Source organism: Mobula birostris, chromosome 2 (assembly GCF_030028105.1).
Source record: "Mobula birostris isolate sMobBir1 chromosome 2, sMobBir1.hap1, whole genome shotgun sequence".
Classification (NCBI taxonomy): Eukaryota; Metazoa; Chordata; class Chondrichthyes; order Myliobatiformes; family Myliobatidae; genus Mobula; species Mobula birostris.
In genome coordinates, this window is record NC_092371.1 from 165,764,694 (window position 1) to 165,784,791 (window position 20,098).

The 20,098-nt window shown below is 45.3% G+C and overlaps 2 protein-coding genes across 2 annotated transcripts; one reads left to right on the plus strand and one right to left on the minus strand.

Moving 5' to 3' along the window:
- Positions 1–3,698: 3,698 nt before the first annotated feature.
- On the minus strand, positions 3,699–9,618 carry exoc8 (exocyst complex component 8). Its single transcript, XM_072250862.1, has one exon. It carries the CDS (start codon positions 9,517–9,519, stop codon positions 7,327–7,329), a length of 2,193 nt encoding a protein of 730 aa, XP_072106963.1. The 5' UTR covers positions 9,520–9,618; the 3' UTR covers positions 3,699–7,326.
- Positions 9,619–9,879: 261 nt separating this feature from the next.
- Positions 9,880–20,098, plus strand: sprtn (SprT-like N-terminal domain). The gene is made up of 5 exons (XM_072250895.1): positions 9,880–10,147; positions 11,831–11,930; positions 12,744–12,872; positions 16,333–16,600; positions 18,974–20,098. Exons 1-5 carry the CDS (start codon positions 9,903–9,905, stop codon positions 19,726–19,728), a joined length of 1,497 nt encoding a protein of 498 aa, XP_072106996.1. The 5' UTR covers positions 9,880–9,902; the 3' UTR covers positions 19,729–20,098.

Sequence of the window (20,098 nt, forward strand, 5' to 3'; positions counted from 1 at the left end):
TCAGTAAAACACCTTTGCTCCATTCATCACAAAAAAGCAAGATTTCCCAGTGGCCACCGATTTCAATTCTACTTCCCATTCCCATTCCAACATGTCAGTCCAAGGCCTCCCCTAGCAAAACTGCCCACAGGGATATTGGCCCCTTCAAGTTCAGGTGTAACTTGTCCCTTTTGTACAGGTCATACCTTCCGCAGAAAAGATACCAATGGCCCAGAAATCTAAAACCCTACCCCCTGCCCCAATTCCTCAGCCAAATCATCCAATTCTTACCCTCACTGGCACATGGCACAGGCAGCAATCCAGAGATTACTACCCTGGAGGTCTTGCTTTTCAGCCTTCTACCCTCCATTCTCTCTTCAGGATCTCCACCTTTTCCCTACCTGCATTATTGGTGCCAATAAGCACCACAACTTCAGATTGCTCACCTTTTGCCTTTAGAATGCCATGGACCCGATCCAAAACATCCCTGATCCTTCCCTGTGCATGCAACATACCACCTGGGTGTCCCTTTCACGTCCACAAGATCTTCTTCCTGCTCCTCTAACTATGGAATCCCGTATTGCTACTGCACTCCTCTTCTCTCCAGTTCCCTTCTGAACCACAGAGCCAGACTCTCCACCAGAGTCCTGCTCGCTGTGGCTTCTCCTTGTTAGCTACCCACCCCTCAACAGTATCTAAAGTGGCATATTTACTATTGAGGGGTAGCCCGTACTGGTTGCCCATTCCCATTCCCTCTCCCAACAGTCACCCAGGTACCAGACTCCTGCAGCTCCTATATATCACCTTATTTCCCCATATGAGTTGAAGGTCATCCAGCTGTAGCTCTATTTCCTTGATACGTTCTCTCAGGAGCTGATGCTCGTTGCACTTAATGCAGATGTAGTTATCAGGAAGACTGGAGGTCTCCTGGAGTTCCCACATCCCACTACCTCTGAACCCATTCTCAGTGCACTAGCTGTGTACTTACTAGAAACTTGCTCACTTGGAAGCTCCAGTTGTGCTTGCCCAAGCCTGTTGAGCCAAAGGCAGACAACTCTGACAATGGCTGCTCTGCTTATGCCTCCTTTCTTTTTATTGGCCCTGTGCTGACTGCAATCCGCCGAGAACAGTCAAAAGCAGAGTTCTTCAACAAAGGACCCCTCACACTAATTGCAGCCCCTCTGAAAAGAGATGAAGGCACTGGAATTCTTTTTAAACCTCGCACTGCATCACCAAAGAACCACCTCTCGCTCTGATTGCAGCCCACCAAATATAGCTGAAAATTCAACAGGTGCGTCACTTTGAAAACCGAAGGAAGGTTGAAGGTTGAAGTCGGCAAGTCCTGAGACAGAGGCAAGAAGGTCAGGTCTATGAATCATGGCCAGGGACTTGAGGTTCAATATCTGAATTTGAGAGTGCGGGGCCAAGGACTGCAGACCTGGAGGGAGCCTGGACTGGGATTCGAGGCCTGTGTGTGTCTGCAGGAAAGGTCTTGTTTTGATGTTGCCGTCACCTTGTTTCGTTCTGTTGCTGCTGCTGCTGCTTGTGTTTTTGTGTTGAAAAACATGGGCATGCTACGTTCGTGCTGGAATGTGTGGTTTCACTCGCACATCCTTGGGTGTGTTGGTTGTTAATGCAAACGACACATTTTACCGTACAGTTTGATGTACATGTGATAAAAAAAAACAGAATTTAAATTTGAAACCTAAATCTAACTTTTTACATCTAGTGTGGGAACACAAAATCTTATTGGCTGTGAGGAACTCAGGTTGACTAGATTAAGAAAAACAACTTCAGTCTGAAATTGTGAAAATTCATTGTTATTTTTTTTATTCCATCATAAAAACACCATGAGTGCAGGCTGTAGCATTTACTCCCGTAAGAGTGACCTCCAGTACATCTCCTTATCCCAGAGCAGCAGTGAGCCATTCACTGCCTTTGAGTTTTGTTTCCTACTCAGTGTGGACCTGTACTGTGGTTCAATTTACATACAATAAATCAGTTATAAACAATAGATAGTTAGTGCAAACATACTCTCACCCATTCTCTTTAAATGTAAGGTTTCAGCTCACAATAAAGGCATTGCCCTTCTCTGAGGACCGTCACCCTGTCGTGATGGAGAGGTTTCCGAGTTCCTGAGCTCCCAACATCAATGCTGTCTGGAGCTCAGCTCCTGGTAGGGTCATGTCACAAAGGCAGTGAAGGGTCCCCAGTCATCTTGGATGCCACGCCACTGGGTGCTGACCCCAATCTGTCAAGGACCGTGTGGTGGTTGCCAGTGCCCCAGCCTCCCCACGTTAAACTAAGTCAAGCACAAGGGTTCTCCATTAAGGAGATTACTCGACTTGTGTGATTGCACTACTACTGCTGTAGACATTGCCACACAAGTTCCTCTGGCAGTGGGCTTAAACGTGAAACCCTGATTATTACTGAATTTCATCACCTGGAGAGAGAAGCCATACGGCAAGGTGAAAAGAAACATGATCAAAATTAATATTTAAAAGTTTTCTAAATGTGGTTCTTTCAAACAGAACACCATTCTTTCAAATTAATGTTACACAATGCCAACACTTATTCAAAATAAGACTTACTGTAACAATGAGATTTTACCCCCCCCCCCCGCTTAAGCTTCCACACAGGAAGAATGTAAATAAAGCTCGACTATGTGGAATTGGAGATAACAAGACCATAAGACATAGGAGCAGAATTAGGCCATTCGAACCATTGAGTGTGCTCTGCAATTCCATCATGGCTGATTTATTAGCCTTTCTCCTGCCTTCATCTCCCATAACCTTTGACGCACTTATTAATCAAGAACCTATCAACCTCCGCTTTAAATATACCGAATGACTTGGCCTCCACAGCTGGCTAAAGAAATTCCTCCTCATCTCTGTTCTAAAGGGATCTCTCTCTATTCTATGGCTGTGCACTTTGGTCCGAGACTCCCCCACAATTGGAAACATCCTCTCTACGTCCACTCTATGCCTTTCAGTAATAGCTTTCAAAGAGTCCACCCCCTGCCCAAGCTCAAGTGAGTACAGGCCCAGAGCCATCAATCACTCATGTGTTAACCCTTTCATTCCTGGGATCATTCTCACAAACTTCTTCTGGACCTTCTACATTGCCAGCACATCTTTTCTAAGATGAAGGGCCCACATCACCCCTAGTGTATAAACAGATTAACAGTAGATTGAGATTGGTTAACAGATGGAAAAAAGGAATAAATGGGCTCTCATGTTGGCAGGCAGTTACTAACAGAATATAGCAGGGATTAGTCATTGCCCAGCTATTTACAATCGATTTCAACAGCTTGGACAAAGGAAAGTGTGAGGGGTAATGAGGATGGTCATATGTTGGTTCGAGAAGTGGGAAGCTCCACAGAGAATATAAAATAATATTATAAATGCCAAATATTTTAGTTTTATATTGAAAGAGACTAGGAAATTCTCACAGTGAAAGGACCCAGGCTTCCTTGAATACAAGTCAGCAAGACCAGCATGCAGGTACTACGGGCAACTATGAAAGCAAAGGATATGTTGGCTTTCAGTGCAAAGGGATGAGTTCAAGAGCATCCGCATCAAAAAGCCATCATAATGAGACTGTGTACAACCTTGACCTTCTGTATACTTGCAATGAAATATTACAATGAAGATTCAGCAGACTAGTTTCGAAGATGTTAGGTTTATAATATTTGAAGAAATTATGTAAACAAGACAGTATTCTCAGTCACTTTTTATTTAGGCAAAACCTGATTTATACATCCTAGCAACAATACTACAAGTAATTTTTCATTTTTTCTAGACAAACTATATGGTTCATCCAAACAATAATTAGCTGTCTATAAATAGCTTTGTTGATTCTCTTCATTTTAGTTATACCTTAAAAGGCAATCAGAAGAAAATAAGAATTCATTTATATTTTCATTGTTATACACAATGAGATGGAAGCAGGATTGGCAATTCTTACCCCCTCCCTTTCCCAGGCCACTCTCCCATACTCTTCTCTCCTACCTGTTCTAGCTCAGTGGGACTCAATACTGACTCTTTCCTGGTCCGTGTTTAATGTTTCATATAAACAATAAGAGAACCACTCCTCTGAAGAACACTGTTCTGGTCTGTAGAATAAAAGGTGACCTCACTGAAACATCTACCATATCTGCCATTCTTTGGGGTCTGACAAGGGAGCTGATTTCACTGGTTGCTGGGTCTGGATGCAAGAGGGTTAGACTTAAATCAAAGGGTGGATTGTGCAGGGTTGAGACAAGGAGAGATTTCTTTGAAACTTTCCAGTCTGAGGGGGTGTAAAGCATCGCCATCATTAATGGCATTCAAAACAGATTAGTAAGGTACTGGATTTCAAAGATACAGGGACATGGCAGAAAAATGGGGCTGAAATAGATTAGTAATGATCTTGATGAATAATGGACCAACTCAAAAAGACCAACAGCCTAGTCTGGGTTCTTACTTCTTTTCTACAGTCTTCTATAGAAACAAGCAGAGATATTCTATAGAAACAATTCGATAGTCTTTCTGAATATATTGCAAGTGCTCTATCAATATCAACTCAGCAATAATCATTCAATAGATCCTGCCTCACTTGACAAATATAAAATTTAAACTCAATAACTTTGCAATAACTGTAAACATGCAATCTTCATTTGATCATCTCTCACATGGGGGAGTTACAGAAGTGAGGACAGTACTTGCATCTCCACATTAGAACAGGATAAATGCAATACACAAAAAAATCCAGCCTTTACTTGATGCTATTTCTCTCTTATCACAAGGATTCAAACTCTACAGTGGACTAACATAAAATTTATACTTTGTGCAATCTAGAGGTAACAATGTCCAATTACCCATGTCATTTCTTCAGGGAGAAATAAAACCAACGATCCAGCCACGGATTCAGTTGGATATTGATCCACACTAAAGAATATACAGATTCTCTGATCTGTTACTCAACACTGATTCTGCCAACTAACACCACTACAGATTACCAAACATTATCACACTGACACTTGCTGGAACCTGACATCCAAGTTGACTTTTCATTTCCTACATCTCAATGTTGACTGTACTACCAACGAACACAAGCATGCTTACAAGAATGCATTAAGATGTTGTAAATGAAACGTTTCTCCAATTTGCTGATCTGCATATGTGAAAAATAATGCAATTTTATTTGATACATTTTTGCTCCAAATAATGCCATTATAAAAACAAAAAAGAAAATTAAATAAAGTCAAATTTGCATTCTAAGGGTCACAGTTGTGTGTGCAGATTTTTGCCACTGAATCTGATTGGGTATGGCATGTATCTTGTGACATATCTAATCAGATTCAGTGGCAAAAATCTGTACACAGAACTGTGGCCCTTAAAGTTGAATACGAATTTGATTTTCTAATAAAGCCATTGTACTAAAATGGAAAAATCGGCATCAATATTTTGATAATCTGAATACCAAAATAAGTTTTATTTTAAAAAGGTACTTCAAATGTTATTGTTTCATAGAGCATTAATGCAGGATCAAGATGAAATTAGACTTTCACTACAGTGGCAACTTTACTTCTAATTTTAAAGTAGTAAAGATCATAAAAATGGCATTTAGAAGTAGTAGATCAAATAAAACTGTAACCTCCCACAGAGAATGGAATATGCAATTAAAAATCCAAATTACTGGGGCAAAATTTAGAACAAAATGAGATGCACCTCATCCTATTGGCCCCTGACACATTTAAGCTGCAACTGAAAACCTGTCACAATGGTTTAATCACAGCTTCACTCAGAGCTAACACATCAAGTGGAACAGCTGTTCAGTTCAAGAGCCGAGGCACGGTCCTGCAGTCAACACATTCAGAAAAACAAGGGTAGTTAACTCTCAAATCACTGAAATTGAATTCTGAGCTCTGGAACACTGAATTGTAATAACGTCATGCTTACTGCTACATTACAGTAGCACCCACTTTATAGTGGTTAACTGATCTACCAACCTCCGCACCTTTGTAATGAGGGAGAATGACCAAACTCCACACGGACAACACTGGAGATCACTGACCTTTAATGATCTTCAAAGCACCCAAATAAATCCTTCAGACCCCAAACAAAACTTGTCGGCCTTTACCTGGTGCCATTCCTCTCATATTACAAGAATTCAAACTCTACCGTAGACTAACAGAAAATTTACAAACTCTACAGTAAACTGGTGCAAAATTTACAAACTCTACAGTAGACCAGTGTAAAATTTTAAAATTCTACAGTCTAAAGGCAAAACAGAGAAGAAAATGTTCCAAGATGAAAAGAAGAATATTTTGGCTTTGTGAAGATGGCACAGCGTAAGGAGGCCCAATCACTTCTGTAGGACTTTGGCAGTGAGCCTGAACTTGGACATATTTGCAGCAGTAGAGCACAGGGTGAAGCAACTTTCAATCATTAAGCTGACGTAAATGTAAACAAAAATCTCAAATTGACCCAAAGCATTTATAACTGAAAGTATTATAGTATAGGATAGTATATATTACAGTATAATTAGTCCACATAGGAAAAACAATGCGATGGACGCCAGTTCTTGTGGCATTGGCTTGGAGGTTAACTGATAATCAGAATAATTGGCAATCAAATCAATACATTGATGGGGACCTTTGTTTAAAGCCTGAATTACCTCCAAAAAGATAGTACCTACAATATGGCACTGCCAAACCAACGTCCCCCCAAAGCAAGTCTCCAATGTTAGGGCAGAATTGCACCATTACTGCATAGCAACAAGTTGCAATGCTGACACTGTCTGAAGACATGTAGAGTCCCTCAAAATTGTTAAACCCAAAGTACTTCATGGGATTTAAATGGGGGAAAAATTACACTGAGCTTCAGGTGATATTGAATTTAGAAAGCATTGAAACTCAAGGACTACAACAATGAAACCACCTTCTATTTCTATTGCACCAAACCAACAGCAGAGAAAAACCAAGCACCAAGTTACATATATCCCAAATGTTTAGGCAATGGAATTGCATTTTAAAGTGTATTTGAGAAGGAGAGAGACAGTTTTTGGCAGTGGAAGGATAATTGGGCCTTGGAAGCCAATGGTGATGTTTTTTTTGCACAAATGTTAGTACGTAAGCAAATCCAGGTACTGCCATAAATTTGTTTTACTGGTGAAATATAACCAGACAAAGCAGTAGTATTTACAAGGCAGGAGTTGCTAAAAATAACAACTAGCAGGTGATTATACTGTCCTTTGTATAACATGAGATAACTTAAGATTGTCCCAAACAGATACAGCTTGTGTTAAACAAGAACTATAGGGGAGCGGCTGTGTAGGGGATGCCTGCAACAAGTACTCAGATGTTCAGACAAAGGAATTGGTACTCTCTGGATTGACACGAATGATTCGGGAGCCATTGCGGAGATCCTGGAGCTGCTTGGCTGGTGTCCCAACCCCCTCCTCGAACCGCCTCTCCACCACCGGGAGAACCGTCTCGTAAAGGAAGGAAACATTGTCCCGAATGAAGATTTTCTTCTCCGGGTCCTGCTCACAACGCAGGCTGTAGTCGACGTGCTGCACGGCCACCAGTATGATCTCCTGGAGGCTCTCCAACAGGACCATGTGCAGCTCTGGAAAGTACAGCTTCAGCCCTTCCTCCAAGAAAGCCATCAGCTGCTTGGTGAAGGCCACGATGGTGTAGCTGAGGTTGACCCAACAGTCGTCACCCGTGTACTGATCGAAGTTGGTGATTCCGCTAGCCTTCATCTCCTCCTTCAGTTTTGTCAAGGCCTCAGGAGTCATCAGGTTCATCCTCCTCCACATCTCCTCAGAGTTGCGGTGCTTGGTGGCTTCCATGATGATTCCCTTGTAGCTCTGGAGCGCCGCCTTGATGTCCTTGACCAACAGCGCCTGTAGGGTGAAGGTGAGGTCCAGGCCGATCTCACGCAGCTTGTTGCAGTGCTCCTTGGCCACCTCCACGCACTCCGCTGTGGTGGACAGGCTCTCCTTGCTGTCGAACACCTGCTTGCTGAAGGCATCCACGAAGAGGCGAGTGGCCGAGCGCGACCACACCACGAAGGCCGAGTAGCAGCCGCTGTCGCCAGCGAAATCCATCTCGAACTCGCGGGCCGTGTCGAGCAGGCCGGTGAAGAAGATGTTGCAGAGCTTGTGGATGTAGAGCAGGGTGGCGCCCTCGATGCGCAGCTGGCGGATAGCCGTGTGCACAGCAGCCGCCCGGTTCTTCAGGAACAGCTCGCACGCCTTGGTGGACTGGCCCAGGCGGATGAGCTGCGAGACGGCGCGCCGGGTGGCCCGTGGGCCGCCGCGCAGCGAGCGCCCGGGCGACAGCTCGTACACCAGCACGTCGGTCAGCCGGCGCACCCGCTGCTCCACCCGGCTCCTCAGCTGCCGCACACCCGGCTGACCGTCGGCGCCACTCACGTAGGCTGACAACTTGTCCAGCAGATCCACGGCACCCTCGAAGTCCCGCTGGGCGATGCACACGTCCAGGTCCTCGGGCAGCTCCTGGATCCAGTCCAGGCTAAGGTCCAGCGGCTGGAGGGGCGCCCGTTGCTCCTCGCCCTCTCTCTCCTCCTCCTCGAATGGGTTGGTACTGCCAGACGCCAGGGGTCTCCTGCGCTGCTCCTCCTCCTCCTTCTTGGCCGCCGCCAGCCGCAGGGCCTCGGCCTTCTCCAGCTCCCGGCGCTCGTTCAGCGCCTTGTTTTTCTTGGTCTGGTCCAGGATCTCCAACCACTCCTTCTTCACCTTGGCGTTCTCGGCCTGGAAGACGCGAGTGTCGGGGAACATCAGCACCTTGAACATGTCGCGCATCGGGCCCGCGTCCTTGACGTTCACCACTGCGAAGCTGTCCAGCTGGTAGACGGCGTCGAAGCGGTAGCGGAGGCCGGCGCCGCGGCGGCCCGGCAGCCAGGCGGCCACCAGCAGGCAGTCGTTCATGAGGAAGGCGTGCACCCGCTGCAGCTGCGCCGCGCTCTCCGGGTCGCACTCCAGCAGGTCGCCGTTGTAGACCAGGTAGCGGCCGGGCGCCTGCAGCAGCTCCTGGCAGCCCTCCACCTTCTGCAGCAGCGGCGTCAGCGTGCGCTGCTTGTGCTCCTCGGCATCCCGCGGCAGCAGCGAGGAGTCCGACTGCGAGGAGGCGCCGGTGCTGGCGACGGACGAGGTCGAGGAGGAGACGGCCGCCCCGGTTTGCAGGAGCTGCTGCTGCTGCTGCTGCTGCTCTCGGTCGGCCGCCAGCAGCATCTGGGTCAGGCCGTCCATGATGCCCTTCTGCTCGGTGAGGATGTGGCTGAGCTGGTACATCTCGCTCTCCAGGTACGAGATCTCCCGCGCCGTCTCGATGAACTGCCGGTAGTTCTTGTAGACGTTCTTCTTCAGGTTCTGCGCCGTCTCGTCGGCCAGGCTCTGGATCTTGTGCCGGTGCTCCTGCAGGTCGCGGTCACCGTCCGACTGCTGCGACAGCTGCTTCACGTAGAGCGCCGGGTCGAAGCGCATGGCCTCCAACTGGCGCCGCAACTTCCCGCCGCCGTCCACTGCCATCCCTAACCGCCGAGACCGCGAGGCCGAGGAAAAAATCGAGTCCCAGGCCTCACCTCAGGATTGTCCCTCCACTTCCGCTCGCCCCTTCAGCTGACAGCTCCTTCCGCCCGGCGGAGAGCGGAGGCTCTGATTGGCAGCTGATAACTAAGCCATTTATTTTCTTGATCCCCATTGGTCAGTGGAAATTCACCCCCTGACTATAGGTTGATTTCGTTTTGCAGCATGGCCAATCAGCACCCTCTCTTACTTCTCATTGGTTGTTGCCCCACCCATCCTGGTTTCTGAGTGGCCCATTCGCGCAGATTGCCGGCGCGTCCATTGGTCTGATCGGGTCCATCGTCGTCACGTGATATAGGAGGGTCTGGCGCTGATGGGCTGAGAGAATGGAGGGAGATTTGCTGCTGGCCCTCCAGTTACAGGCCGCCTGGGAGGCCGAGGATGCCGGCGTCGCTGAGGTGGGCCGAGCGCGTCCAGCTGAGCCCCACGGCCCTCTTTCTGTGGTGGACGGGTCGTGGGAATTGATCGACCCGAACCCGGACCTGCGCGGCCTCTTTCTGCAGTTCAACGACATGTTCTTCTGGGGCCGGCTGGCCGGGGTGGAGGTGCGCTGGAGCCCGAGGATGACGCTGTGAGTTGGGGCCGGGGCCAGGGCAAACAGTTCGCACCGAATGATCAGCAGTTATGGTGGGGCTGATTTCCCCCTAACGTGACCTTTTCCTATCTATCATAAAGGAATGGATAAAGTAAAGGCTGGGCAGTTGTTTCCAATGTTTGGGCACATAACCTTAAAATTTGGGGAATTTCCCGAATAGTAGCGAATGTGTGGAATTCTTTGCCTAAGGAAATAGTAGAGGTTACCTTATTAAACATATTGAAGACACTGTTAGACTAGCAGGGGAATTGAGGGTCATGGAGGCAGGTAGTTGGAGCAGAGTCCAATTACCATGATATTACTGAATGGACAGATGGCGTGCTCCTGCTCCAAGTACTGTCCCCCTTGTCCACCTGAGTTTGTGCCAGTTTCTCAGCACCGCCCTGAGGAACGCTGCAGGAACCCGTCCTGGTGCGGATTTCATCGCATTTCGGGGAGAGTACTTTCAGTAAATGAGGTACAGGTTTAGTGTAGGTAAGTGACGTACAAGTTCAGCCATGATCCTAATGAGTGGCAGGGTCTGAGTGGTCTGTTCCCATTTCTATTAATTTTACACAGACACAGACACACACACACACACACACACACACACACACACACACACACACACACACACACACACACACACACACACACACACACACACACACACACACACACACACACACACACACACACACACACACACACACACACACACACACACACACACACACACCTGCAGATACTGGCAATCCAGAAACACCCACATGCAAAATGCTGGAGGAACTCTCAGATCAGGTGGCATCTATGGAGAGGATTGAACAGCTCATGTTTCGGGGTGAGACTCTTTGTCGGGACTGGAAAGGAACAGGGAAGATGCCAAAATAAAATGGTGGGGGGAGGGGAAGTGGTTAGAAGCTACAAGCTGGAGAGTGATAGGTGAAGCCAGCTGGGAGGGGATGCTGTAAGAAATTGGTAGGTGCCTCAATGGAAAAGGTAAGCTCCTGGAGAAGAAGGAATCTGTGAGAGGAGGGTGGACCATGGGAGAAGGGAAAAGAGGGAAGGTGGAGGGGAACTCTCGATTGTTTAATCCCCTCAATGGATGCTAACTGACTTATAGAGTTGTACAATTTATTCAGCTCTCCTTTCTGGTATCGATTCTGCTCATTGCCAATCTCTACAGCTTCTGGGTGCTGAGTTGGATCATGCCTTGTATCTGTCCACTCGAGTCTTTCAAATCAAAACTAAGTTGGTCAGATAGTTGTTTGGGGAGGGATATCTAGTTGTCAACTGGAACCAGAAGTAATGGGTTGGGGGGGAAAGGTGAAATATTGAAGGGGAACTTCACCCAGAGGGTGGTGAGAGGGTGAAATGAGCTGCCAGCAGAAGTGGTGGCTGTGGGTTTGATTGCAGCACTTGAGGATGTGGTTGGGAGGGGTGTGGGGGCTGTGTTCCAGGTACAGATCGATGGGAATAAAAGTTCGGCATGGATTCGATGGGCCAAGGTCTATGTTTCTGTGCTGTAGTGTTCTATGATTCCAGTGTACATTTCTAAACAAAAATGTGATCAATCATTTGGAAATAAATCTTTAGTCTGGTTCTGTGTTGTCAATATAACATTTGCAGTTACAGTATTTCAAATGTTTGGTACCACTTGTCTGCTTTGCATTGTTACAGATGTGCAGGTTTATGCTGCTACGAGGGGCGAGGGGGACTGTGTTCAATACGCATCAGTGAACCTCTGTTGAAACTGCGAGCCAGGCGTGACTTGGTTGAAGTATGTGCTACGTAGTTTTAGTGTTTGGTACTTTAGGAACCCTGACAAGTCTGTTAAATGTTTTACTTCACTTTTGAATACAATACACACGGTGCACAAAAGGTCTCCCTTCCAGCTCTTGCTGGGTTCATGGGTCTGTGGTATGGTCCAGTCACAGGAACAGAATTCTCAGCACCTAGTGTCTGTCCACAAGTAATCCAAAGTTGCCTTATTCTTTCCAGAAATGTAAAATGCCTAATTCTGAAAAGTATGTTCTCACCGTTCCCACATGGCCAGAAAGATCTCCCGTTCACTATTCCTTTCTGAAAGGTATGTTCTCGCCATTCCCATGAGGCTAGGAAGATCTCCCGTTCACTATTCCTTTGCTACCATAGTGCTATGATCTCTATGACCTCACTTTCTAATCCAGCTAACCTTTACAGCTTCCCCAAGTTGTGAATGTAACGTGTCGGAAACCAGCCTCCCCTCTGGGACTCTCTCTATACTCCTTCCTGCCTCAGGAAAGCAGCTAGCATAATCAAAGACCCCCCACTCACCCTGGACCTCTTCTCTTTTCGGGCAAAAGATACAAAAACACATACCATCAGGCTTAAGGACAAATACTCACATTTTACTTTATCTTTAGAAGTGAAATGCAACCTTTATGTAATGATAGTTTTGGAGTGTGATGTCTGAACACATACATGCAAATCTGTAAGATATTAGAATGTCATTGTACTTTCAGTTAAGAAAATGTTTTATTATGAAAAATATTTGGAAAGGAAACTTAATTACAATAACATAGTCACAACTTCCGTTTTGCTTTCTCAATAGACACTGTTACATGAAATGATCCACGCCTTGCTGTTCGTTACAAACAATAACAAAGATCATGATTCTCACGGGCCTGAATTCTGCAAACACATGAACAGGATCAACAAGATGTCTGGAGCCAAGATCACTGTAAGTACTGAGGCAGACACCAATTATGAGTCGTTCGCTTTTTTAAAAGTAAAAATCCCGAAGCACACATCAATCCCCACCTTCTGAGCTAAGGCGGTGATGAATGAAGCCATGGTTCACTGTGTCAGGGCTGGTGATGAAAGAGGATGTAATTGGATGAGCAGCTTTTCTTGGAATGGTTTCTGCCCATTTGTTGGCTGCATTTCTGCATGTGGTGGTTGAGCTTAAGTCCCAGAATATAAAACTGTACAGCACAGCATCAGGCCCTTCAACCCACTATGTTGTGCCAAACCAATTAAATTAGTATTCACATGGCCAAATAAACTAAACCCTTCTGCCTACTTAATGTCCATATCCTCCCTTTTCCTTCACATTGAAGTGCCTATCTAAAAGTCTCTTGAATGTCTCTAATGTATCTGCCTCTACCAGCACCCAAGGCAACGGTTTCCAGGCACCCATCACTCTGCGTTGGTCTTTGTTATGAGAGGATTTAAACAGAGGAGCAAGGCTGCCTTACCTACTTGATGAGGCCACACTTGGAGTTTTGTGTGCATTTTTGGTATCCTTGCCTACAAAAAGATGTATGGTGGACTCCAGTTAATCGGGGCAGCAGCTTATTTGTGGCAACTCTTAACAAGAACAAATCGAGAAAATAGCTAGAATTCCCTTCGGTTACTTGGGATGCTGCCACTTAATTGGGACGGGAGACTGTTGTCAAACAGTCTATAACTAGCATCAGATGCGTGCACTTGTGTTGGGCATTAGACACTGCACTGTGCTCGGAGCGAACAGTTTTAAAGTAGCTTCAGTTGCTTGGTCGTGGTCACCTCCTGCATGCAAGGAACCCTAGCTTTGATGTCTACCCATACCAGTAGACCCAGACTTCCAAGGTCGAGAGAGTTGAGTTCCCCCAGTGCAATGCCATTTCCACTTTGAGATCCTTCCTGCAGAGGTTTCTTGCCATCATTTTATACGATGGACAACCACCAAATCAACTATTAGGTAATACAGTTTTACAGTACTGCAGTAGTGTCGGTGTCCTAATTTGTTCTGTATTTCATTTAAATACATAATTTGTTTCTCAGTTAAATGGCAGTTTGCCTTTTTTATACCTTTTTAACTATTTCCATGAAACTTTGGCTAATTGGGGAAGCCACTTAATTGGGCCAAAATGTACTGGTCTCAATGTGTCCCAATTAACCTGAATCCACTGTATATGCCAAAGTTTCATTTGAGCAATTTTGCCATGTAGGGAGAGATTGAGTGGACTAGGTCTGTATCAGGCTTGTGATGAATGAAAGGAGAGCTCATAGAAACGTACAAAATTTGTACAAGGGTGAAAGTTTAGAAAATTGAAGTTAATTTCTTCACCTGAAGTGTGCTGCATCTCTGGAATTCTCCACCCAAGAGGTTCATAGTGGGTCTCAGTTGTTGAGTTCAGCAGAGACGGAGCCACCAGGCTGAGATAGACGGTCAGGTTTGATCTTAACAAAGGGCAGAGCAGGCTCAAAGGGCCAGGTGGCTGACCCTTGCTCCTATTCTTGTGTTCTTGAACACAATCCAGTAAAATGTTGGTGATCCCTTGCAGCAGAGTTTCTTATAGTGGGGGAGTCTAGAACCAGAGAGCTCAGCCTCAGAATAGAAATATGTCCCTTTTGAACAGAGATGAGGAGGAACCTCTTTAGCTAAGGGGTGGTGAATCTGTGTAATTTATTTCTACAGGTAGCTGTGGAGGCCAAGTCATCAAGTATATTTAAAGTGGAAGTTGATAGGTTCTTGATTAGTAAGGGTGTTAAAGGTTACAGGGAGAAGGCAGGAGAGTGGGGTTGAGAGGAATAATAATCAGCCATGATGGAATGGTGGTGCAGGCTTGATGGGCTGAATGGCCTAATTTTGCTCCTGTGTCTTGTGGTTTCATTGACCCCGGAGTAAATTGGCATAACGTCATGGGCCAAAGGGCCTGTTCTGCTCCTGTGTCTCATGAGGTATGGCATGGCCTGCTCCAAATCAAAAGGGATATTGGTTCCAGCTCTAGGGCAGAAGCACAGAGATGTACTGTGATCAGGATGAGCTCCTTTGGTGAAATATGGAGGGGCATTTGTATCTTAAATGAAAAGTATTTATCATCCCAAGTAAAGTGCATCCAAAACCATTTAATAATTGTGTCCCATCCAGCTTAAATGTTTAATGAATTTCTCCATTGCTGTGTCCATACATAAAGCACTGCAGCGTGGAACTGACCCTTTGGCCCGTGCTGAACTGTTACTCTACCTCGTCCCATTGACCCGCACCTGCAGCACTGCCCTCCATACCCCTCATCTATGTACTATCCAAACTTTCTAAATGTTGCAACTGAACATTTCTGCTGGCAGCTTGTTCCACACTCTCATTACCCTCTGAGTATACAAGTTCCCCTTAAATATTTCACCTTTCACTCTTAACCTGTGACCACTAGTTCCAGTCTTGCCCAACCTCTGGAAAAAGCCGGCTTGCATTTAACTCTCTGTGCCCTTCGTCTGTCATTTCTCTGGTAATAATTTGCATGCTTGGCTTCTGAGTAACCCTAATTTTCATTACGACGTCATTGGCTGTCTTGTGCTGAAGTCCCACCCAAAATGACTGCAATTATCGACTTCTCTTTAACCTGGTTAGTGACCTTTTTAATGTTCTGGTGCCATTTTCTATTTCCCTGTTAATAACTCAGTGAAGTTCCTTGGAAATTTATTCCCTGAAATGTAGGGAAGGAGGGGAGATCTGATAGAGGTACACAAAATTATGAAGAGTTATGGATAGGGTAAATGCAAGCAGGCCTTCTCCATTGAGGTTGGGTGAGACTACAACTAGAGGTCATAGATTTAAGTTGAAAGATAAAATGTTTAAGAGGAGCCTGAGGGGAAAATTCTTCACTCAGAGTGTGGCGCCAGTGTGGAATGAGGTGGAAGTGGGCAGATATGGGTTCAGTTGAGAGAAGATTAGGTAGGTACATCGATGGGAGGAGTATGGAGGGCTATGGTCCATGTGCGGGTCAATGGGACTGGGCAGGATAATGGTTTGGCACAGGCTAGATGGGCGGAAGGGCCTGTTTCTGTGATGTAGTGCTGTATAATTCTGTAATATATTACTATTATAGAAGGTACACAAGGCTGGTTGTCTGAGGTGTATTTACTAATAGGTCAATAACAGTGACACAATCCTTAAATTGACCTGTAATGCTGATGTATCTGCAAGTATGACTTAGTTTGAAATGGTATGTAGCCTTGGAGAGGGTAATTTGTGTATGTGGTGTGTGCATGCCGTTGGTTAGTCTGTTTGAATGTAGCTGTGATTATGGATGGAGTTTGCAGTCTGACTGCATTATCAAACATGAAGGATGGAGAGAAACACAGATTGGGAGGTGAACCTGAAGTGCTATTTCTAGCCACAGAATTGTTGCTTGTTTTAACATGTCTGTCTCTCTCAGATTTATCACAACTTCCACGACGAGGTTGATGTATACCGGCAGCACTGGTGGCGTTGTGACGGGCCCTGCCAAAACAGGCGGCCCTACTACGGTTACGTGAAACGGGCAATGAACAGAGCACCATCGGCTCGAGACCCCTGGTGGGCTGAGCATCGGCTGACGTGTGGTGGGACGTTCACTAAAGTTAAGGAGCCAGAGAATTACAAGGCAAAGAAAGGGAAGGCAGAAGGAATGGCAGGCCATCTCTCAGGACCCCCTAAGGATAAAGGTACTGTATATCCCTGGGTGGGTGGGTATGTTTTGGAATATGGAAGTTCAGCTCGACTATGTGGGCTGAAGGGCCAATTTCTGTTTCTGTGCAACGATTCTAATTCATTGTATTCTTGGTCTTGCACTCATCACAACACCAGACATTTGTTTATATTTGACTTTGAAGGTGAAACAATAGTTTTCTCTGTTTCTGTTACAGTTTGCAATTCAACATTTGCAATTAATTGATGAGGAGTGTTTGGTTCTGGGCCTGTACTTGCTGGATTGGAAGAATGGGGGGGGGGTTGGGGGGATCTCATTGAAACCTACTGGATGCTGAAAGGCCTAGATGGGGTGGATGTGGAGAGGATATTTTCTATAGTGGTGGACTAGAAGGATATCCTTTTAGAACAGATGAGGGATTTCATTAGCCAGGGGTGGTGAATCTGTGCAATTCATTGCCACAGGGGGCTGTGGAGGCAAAGAAATCTGGTATATTTAAAGCAGAGGTTGAGAGGTACTTAATTCATTGCCACGGACGGCTGTGAATGCCAGGAAACCAGATATATTTAAAGTGGAGATTGAGAGATACTTGATTCGTAAAGGCATTGAAGGCTTCAGGGGACAAGGCAAGAGAATGGAGTTGAGAGTAATGATAAATCAGCCAAAATAGAATGTCAGAGAGGCCTCGATGGGCTGAATGGCCTTATTCTGCCTTATGGTCTTAGAAGTTCAGACTGATTAACTGTCATCTTTTCTAAAGGAGAGATTTGATTGTCCTTCAGACTTAACGCCTCATTCACTTCAATTCTTGAGAGGTTTGTTCAACAGCTGATCCCATTACCTGTCTAGTTGGTTCTTAAGCTGGTTTATAACTTCATCAGCTGGAAATGAACAGAACTCCTTAACTATTCTCCTATCTTGCTGTGAGTTGAGGTTTATTAAATAAAATTTACTGAAATAAAGTAAAATCAGCTTGTCAGCTAAATGTCAACTTATTTAGCCATTCACATCAACCGTTTTTGGTAGACCCCTCCACCTCTCTCTGTCTATTACCTCAGCCACTGCACTCTCTATAATGCTCTGTACATTGCAAGTACCTGCTGGTTTTATATTTTGATGCATATTTGAATAGTTTAACCTCTAACTTTATATTTTATATCATTCTTTATTAACCATTGCATGTTGTTTTTTTGTTGCGCATCACATCCTGACCAACTCACTACAGCAAATTCCAAATACATGTAAAGTTGATCCTTAAAGACTAGCATGTATGTTTGCATTACTGTGAAATGGGTCCACTATTCTGGGATACATTTCCACATCCATTGCACATAGAAATCTAAAGCACATTACAGGCTCTTCGGCCCACAATGTTATGCCAACCACGTAACCTACTCTAGAAGCCACCTAGAATTTCCCTAGCCCTCTATTTTTCTAAGCTCCATGTAGCTATTGAAGAGTCTTAAGAAAGACCCTATTGTATCCGCTTCTACCACCGTCGTTGGCAGTGCATTCCACACACCCACCACTCTCTGTTGGAAAAACTTACCTCTGATATCCCCCCGTACCTTCTTCCAAGTCCCTTAAAACTATGCTCTGGCTATCCACACGATCTATCAGGTCACCTTTCATCCTCTGAACTCCAAGGAGTTGGTGTACTCAGGCATTAAGCCATTTTAAAGAGCAGTTAAGCCAAAATATATTGATATGATATTGGTGTTGCAGTAATGTCCTCGTAATTGAAAGTTCAAAGTAAACTTGTTATCGAAATCAGTACGTCAGCATGTACTACCCTATGATTATCGTTTTGCAGGCATTCACATAGAACAAAGAAATATAGTAGGATCAATGGAAAAACAGACTGACAAACAACCAATGTGCAAAAGACAACTGCAAATAAAAAATCACAATAATAATAATAATAAAAAAGCAAAGAATACTGAGAACCGAGTTGTCAAGTCTGTCGGTTGTGAAATCAGTTCATTGATGGGTTGGGTTTGAGTGAAGTTCTGGTTCGCCGATGGTTGAACTGTTCCTGAACCTGGTGGTGCGGGACCCAAGGCTCCTGTACCTCCTTCCCGATGGCAGTGAGAAGAGACTAAAGTGACCGAGAGTGACTTTGCTACATGGACTGCAGCAGTTCAAAATGGTGCATCTAATGTAGGGTATTGGGCATGGCCTAGGCAGTCATTGGCAGTGACACTCAATCCCAAGAGTGATAAAGTCTCTGAATTAAAGTTCTAATGCACATGATAAAGTGTGATGTACACAGTTTAAAGAAGAAACATAGTGATCTTTAACACCTTTTGGTTTGTTTACCAAATACAACCACTTGGCTCCATGTGTAACTAGCTCAGGGTAATAATCTTCTTCCTGTTCTGTTATTTAGGTAAATCTGTGGGTGTCGATATATCTACTGTCATCCCGTTCAGTGGTAAAGGTCACATCCTCAAAGGCAGCAGTCCTAACTCAGCCATTCAACATGAGTCCCCAGGGAATATTCCTGCGAGATTGCTCACTCAGTCATCCCACGGTGCTCCGTGGGATTCTGAACCTCCTTTGCGGTCCCGGACTGCTGAAGCTGCTGTGAAGGCCTCAAGTTCATCTAACTCTCTGCTGTCAGATTTGGGGTCTCCTGGAAGCCCACCAAGAAGTCCAGGAGACCACCCAAGCTCAAAACTTGCTAAAAAGTCTGTTTCCAACAGCAAGGCTTTTGTCAGCATCGATGGATCACCTGTTCGGATCAATGGTGCCATGCTAATGAACTCTGTGAATAAAGTGCCAAAAGGTTGCCCGAAAAGGCTCATCTCTGACTTGGACAGATCTCCTCTCCAAAGGGACAGGGGAGATGAGAAGAAGGCAAGGCCTGATCCACCCTTTCCCAGAGGGACCATTTTGCATGCCTTTGGTAAATTGACTACAGTCAGACAGGGAGGTCAATCCACTGGGGCAAGCACTTCCAGTGAGGCGGACTCTGAGAATCTGCAGAGCCCGAAAGGTGCTGCCGTGTTACCACTGCAAGCCGGTGCTAAGGCTGGTAACAGTGGTGGGGATGATAGCAATATGCCTGTTAACTGCCCAGTCTGTCAATCTGCTGTCCTGGCTTCGGAAATTAACCAACACTTGGATCTGTGCCTTCAGTGACAGAGTTTATTATGAAAATGTAAATTGTAAATTCACTTCAGAATTGTCAGGGTCGGTAAGAATCAAGAGGGTGGGAGTTAATTTGGGAGTGGTTTATTTTGCCCACAGATATCCTGTGTTTTAACTTAATCCCTGCTGTTTGTCTCTGTGAGACCTTTTAAAGTGAGAACGTATACTTGGAACATTTATTGAAAGATGATACTTTTTACAGTTCTTTGGCATTTAATTGTATTAATGTTAACTGATACTTCTGTAATTCTGACAGCCAGTTAAAATGGTAAATATTTTTCAATGCAATTTCTGTAAAACTGTTTTTGGATCTAAGTTATTTGAACAATTTTTTTTCCTAATAAAGATGACAGTGACCTAT

Excerpts from the sequence above, each read along its gene's own strand:
- exoc8 (XM_072250862.1), bottom strand. The coding sequence starts at position 9,519 with ATGGCAGTGGACGGCGGCGGGAAGTTGCGGCGCCAGTTGGAGGCCATG.
- sprtn (XM_072250895.1), top strand. The coding sequence starts at position 9,903 with ATGGAGGGAGATTTGCTGCTGGCCCTCCAGTTACAGGCCGCCTGGGAG. Across the intron at positions 11,931-12,743 it reads CCAGGCGTGACTTGGTTGAA|ACACTGTTACATGAAATGAT; the intron begins GTATGTGCTACG and ends CTTTCTCAATAG. Across the intron at positions 12,873-16,332 it reads TGTCTGGAGCCAAGATCACT|ATTTATCACAACTTCCACGA; the intron begins GTAAGTACTGAG and ends TGTCTCTCTCAG.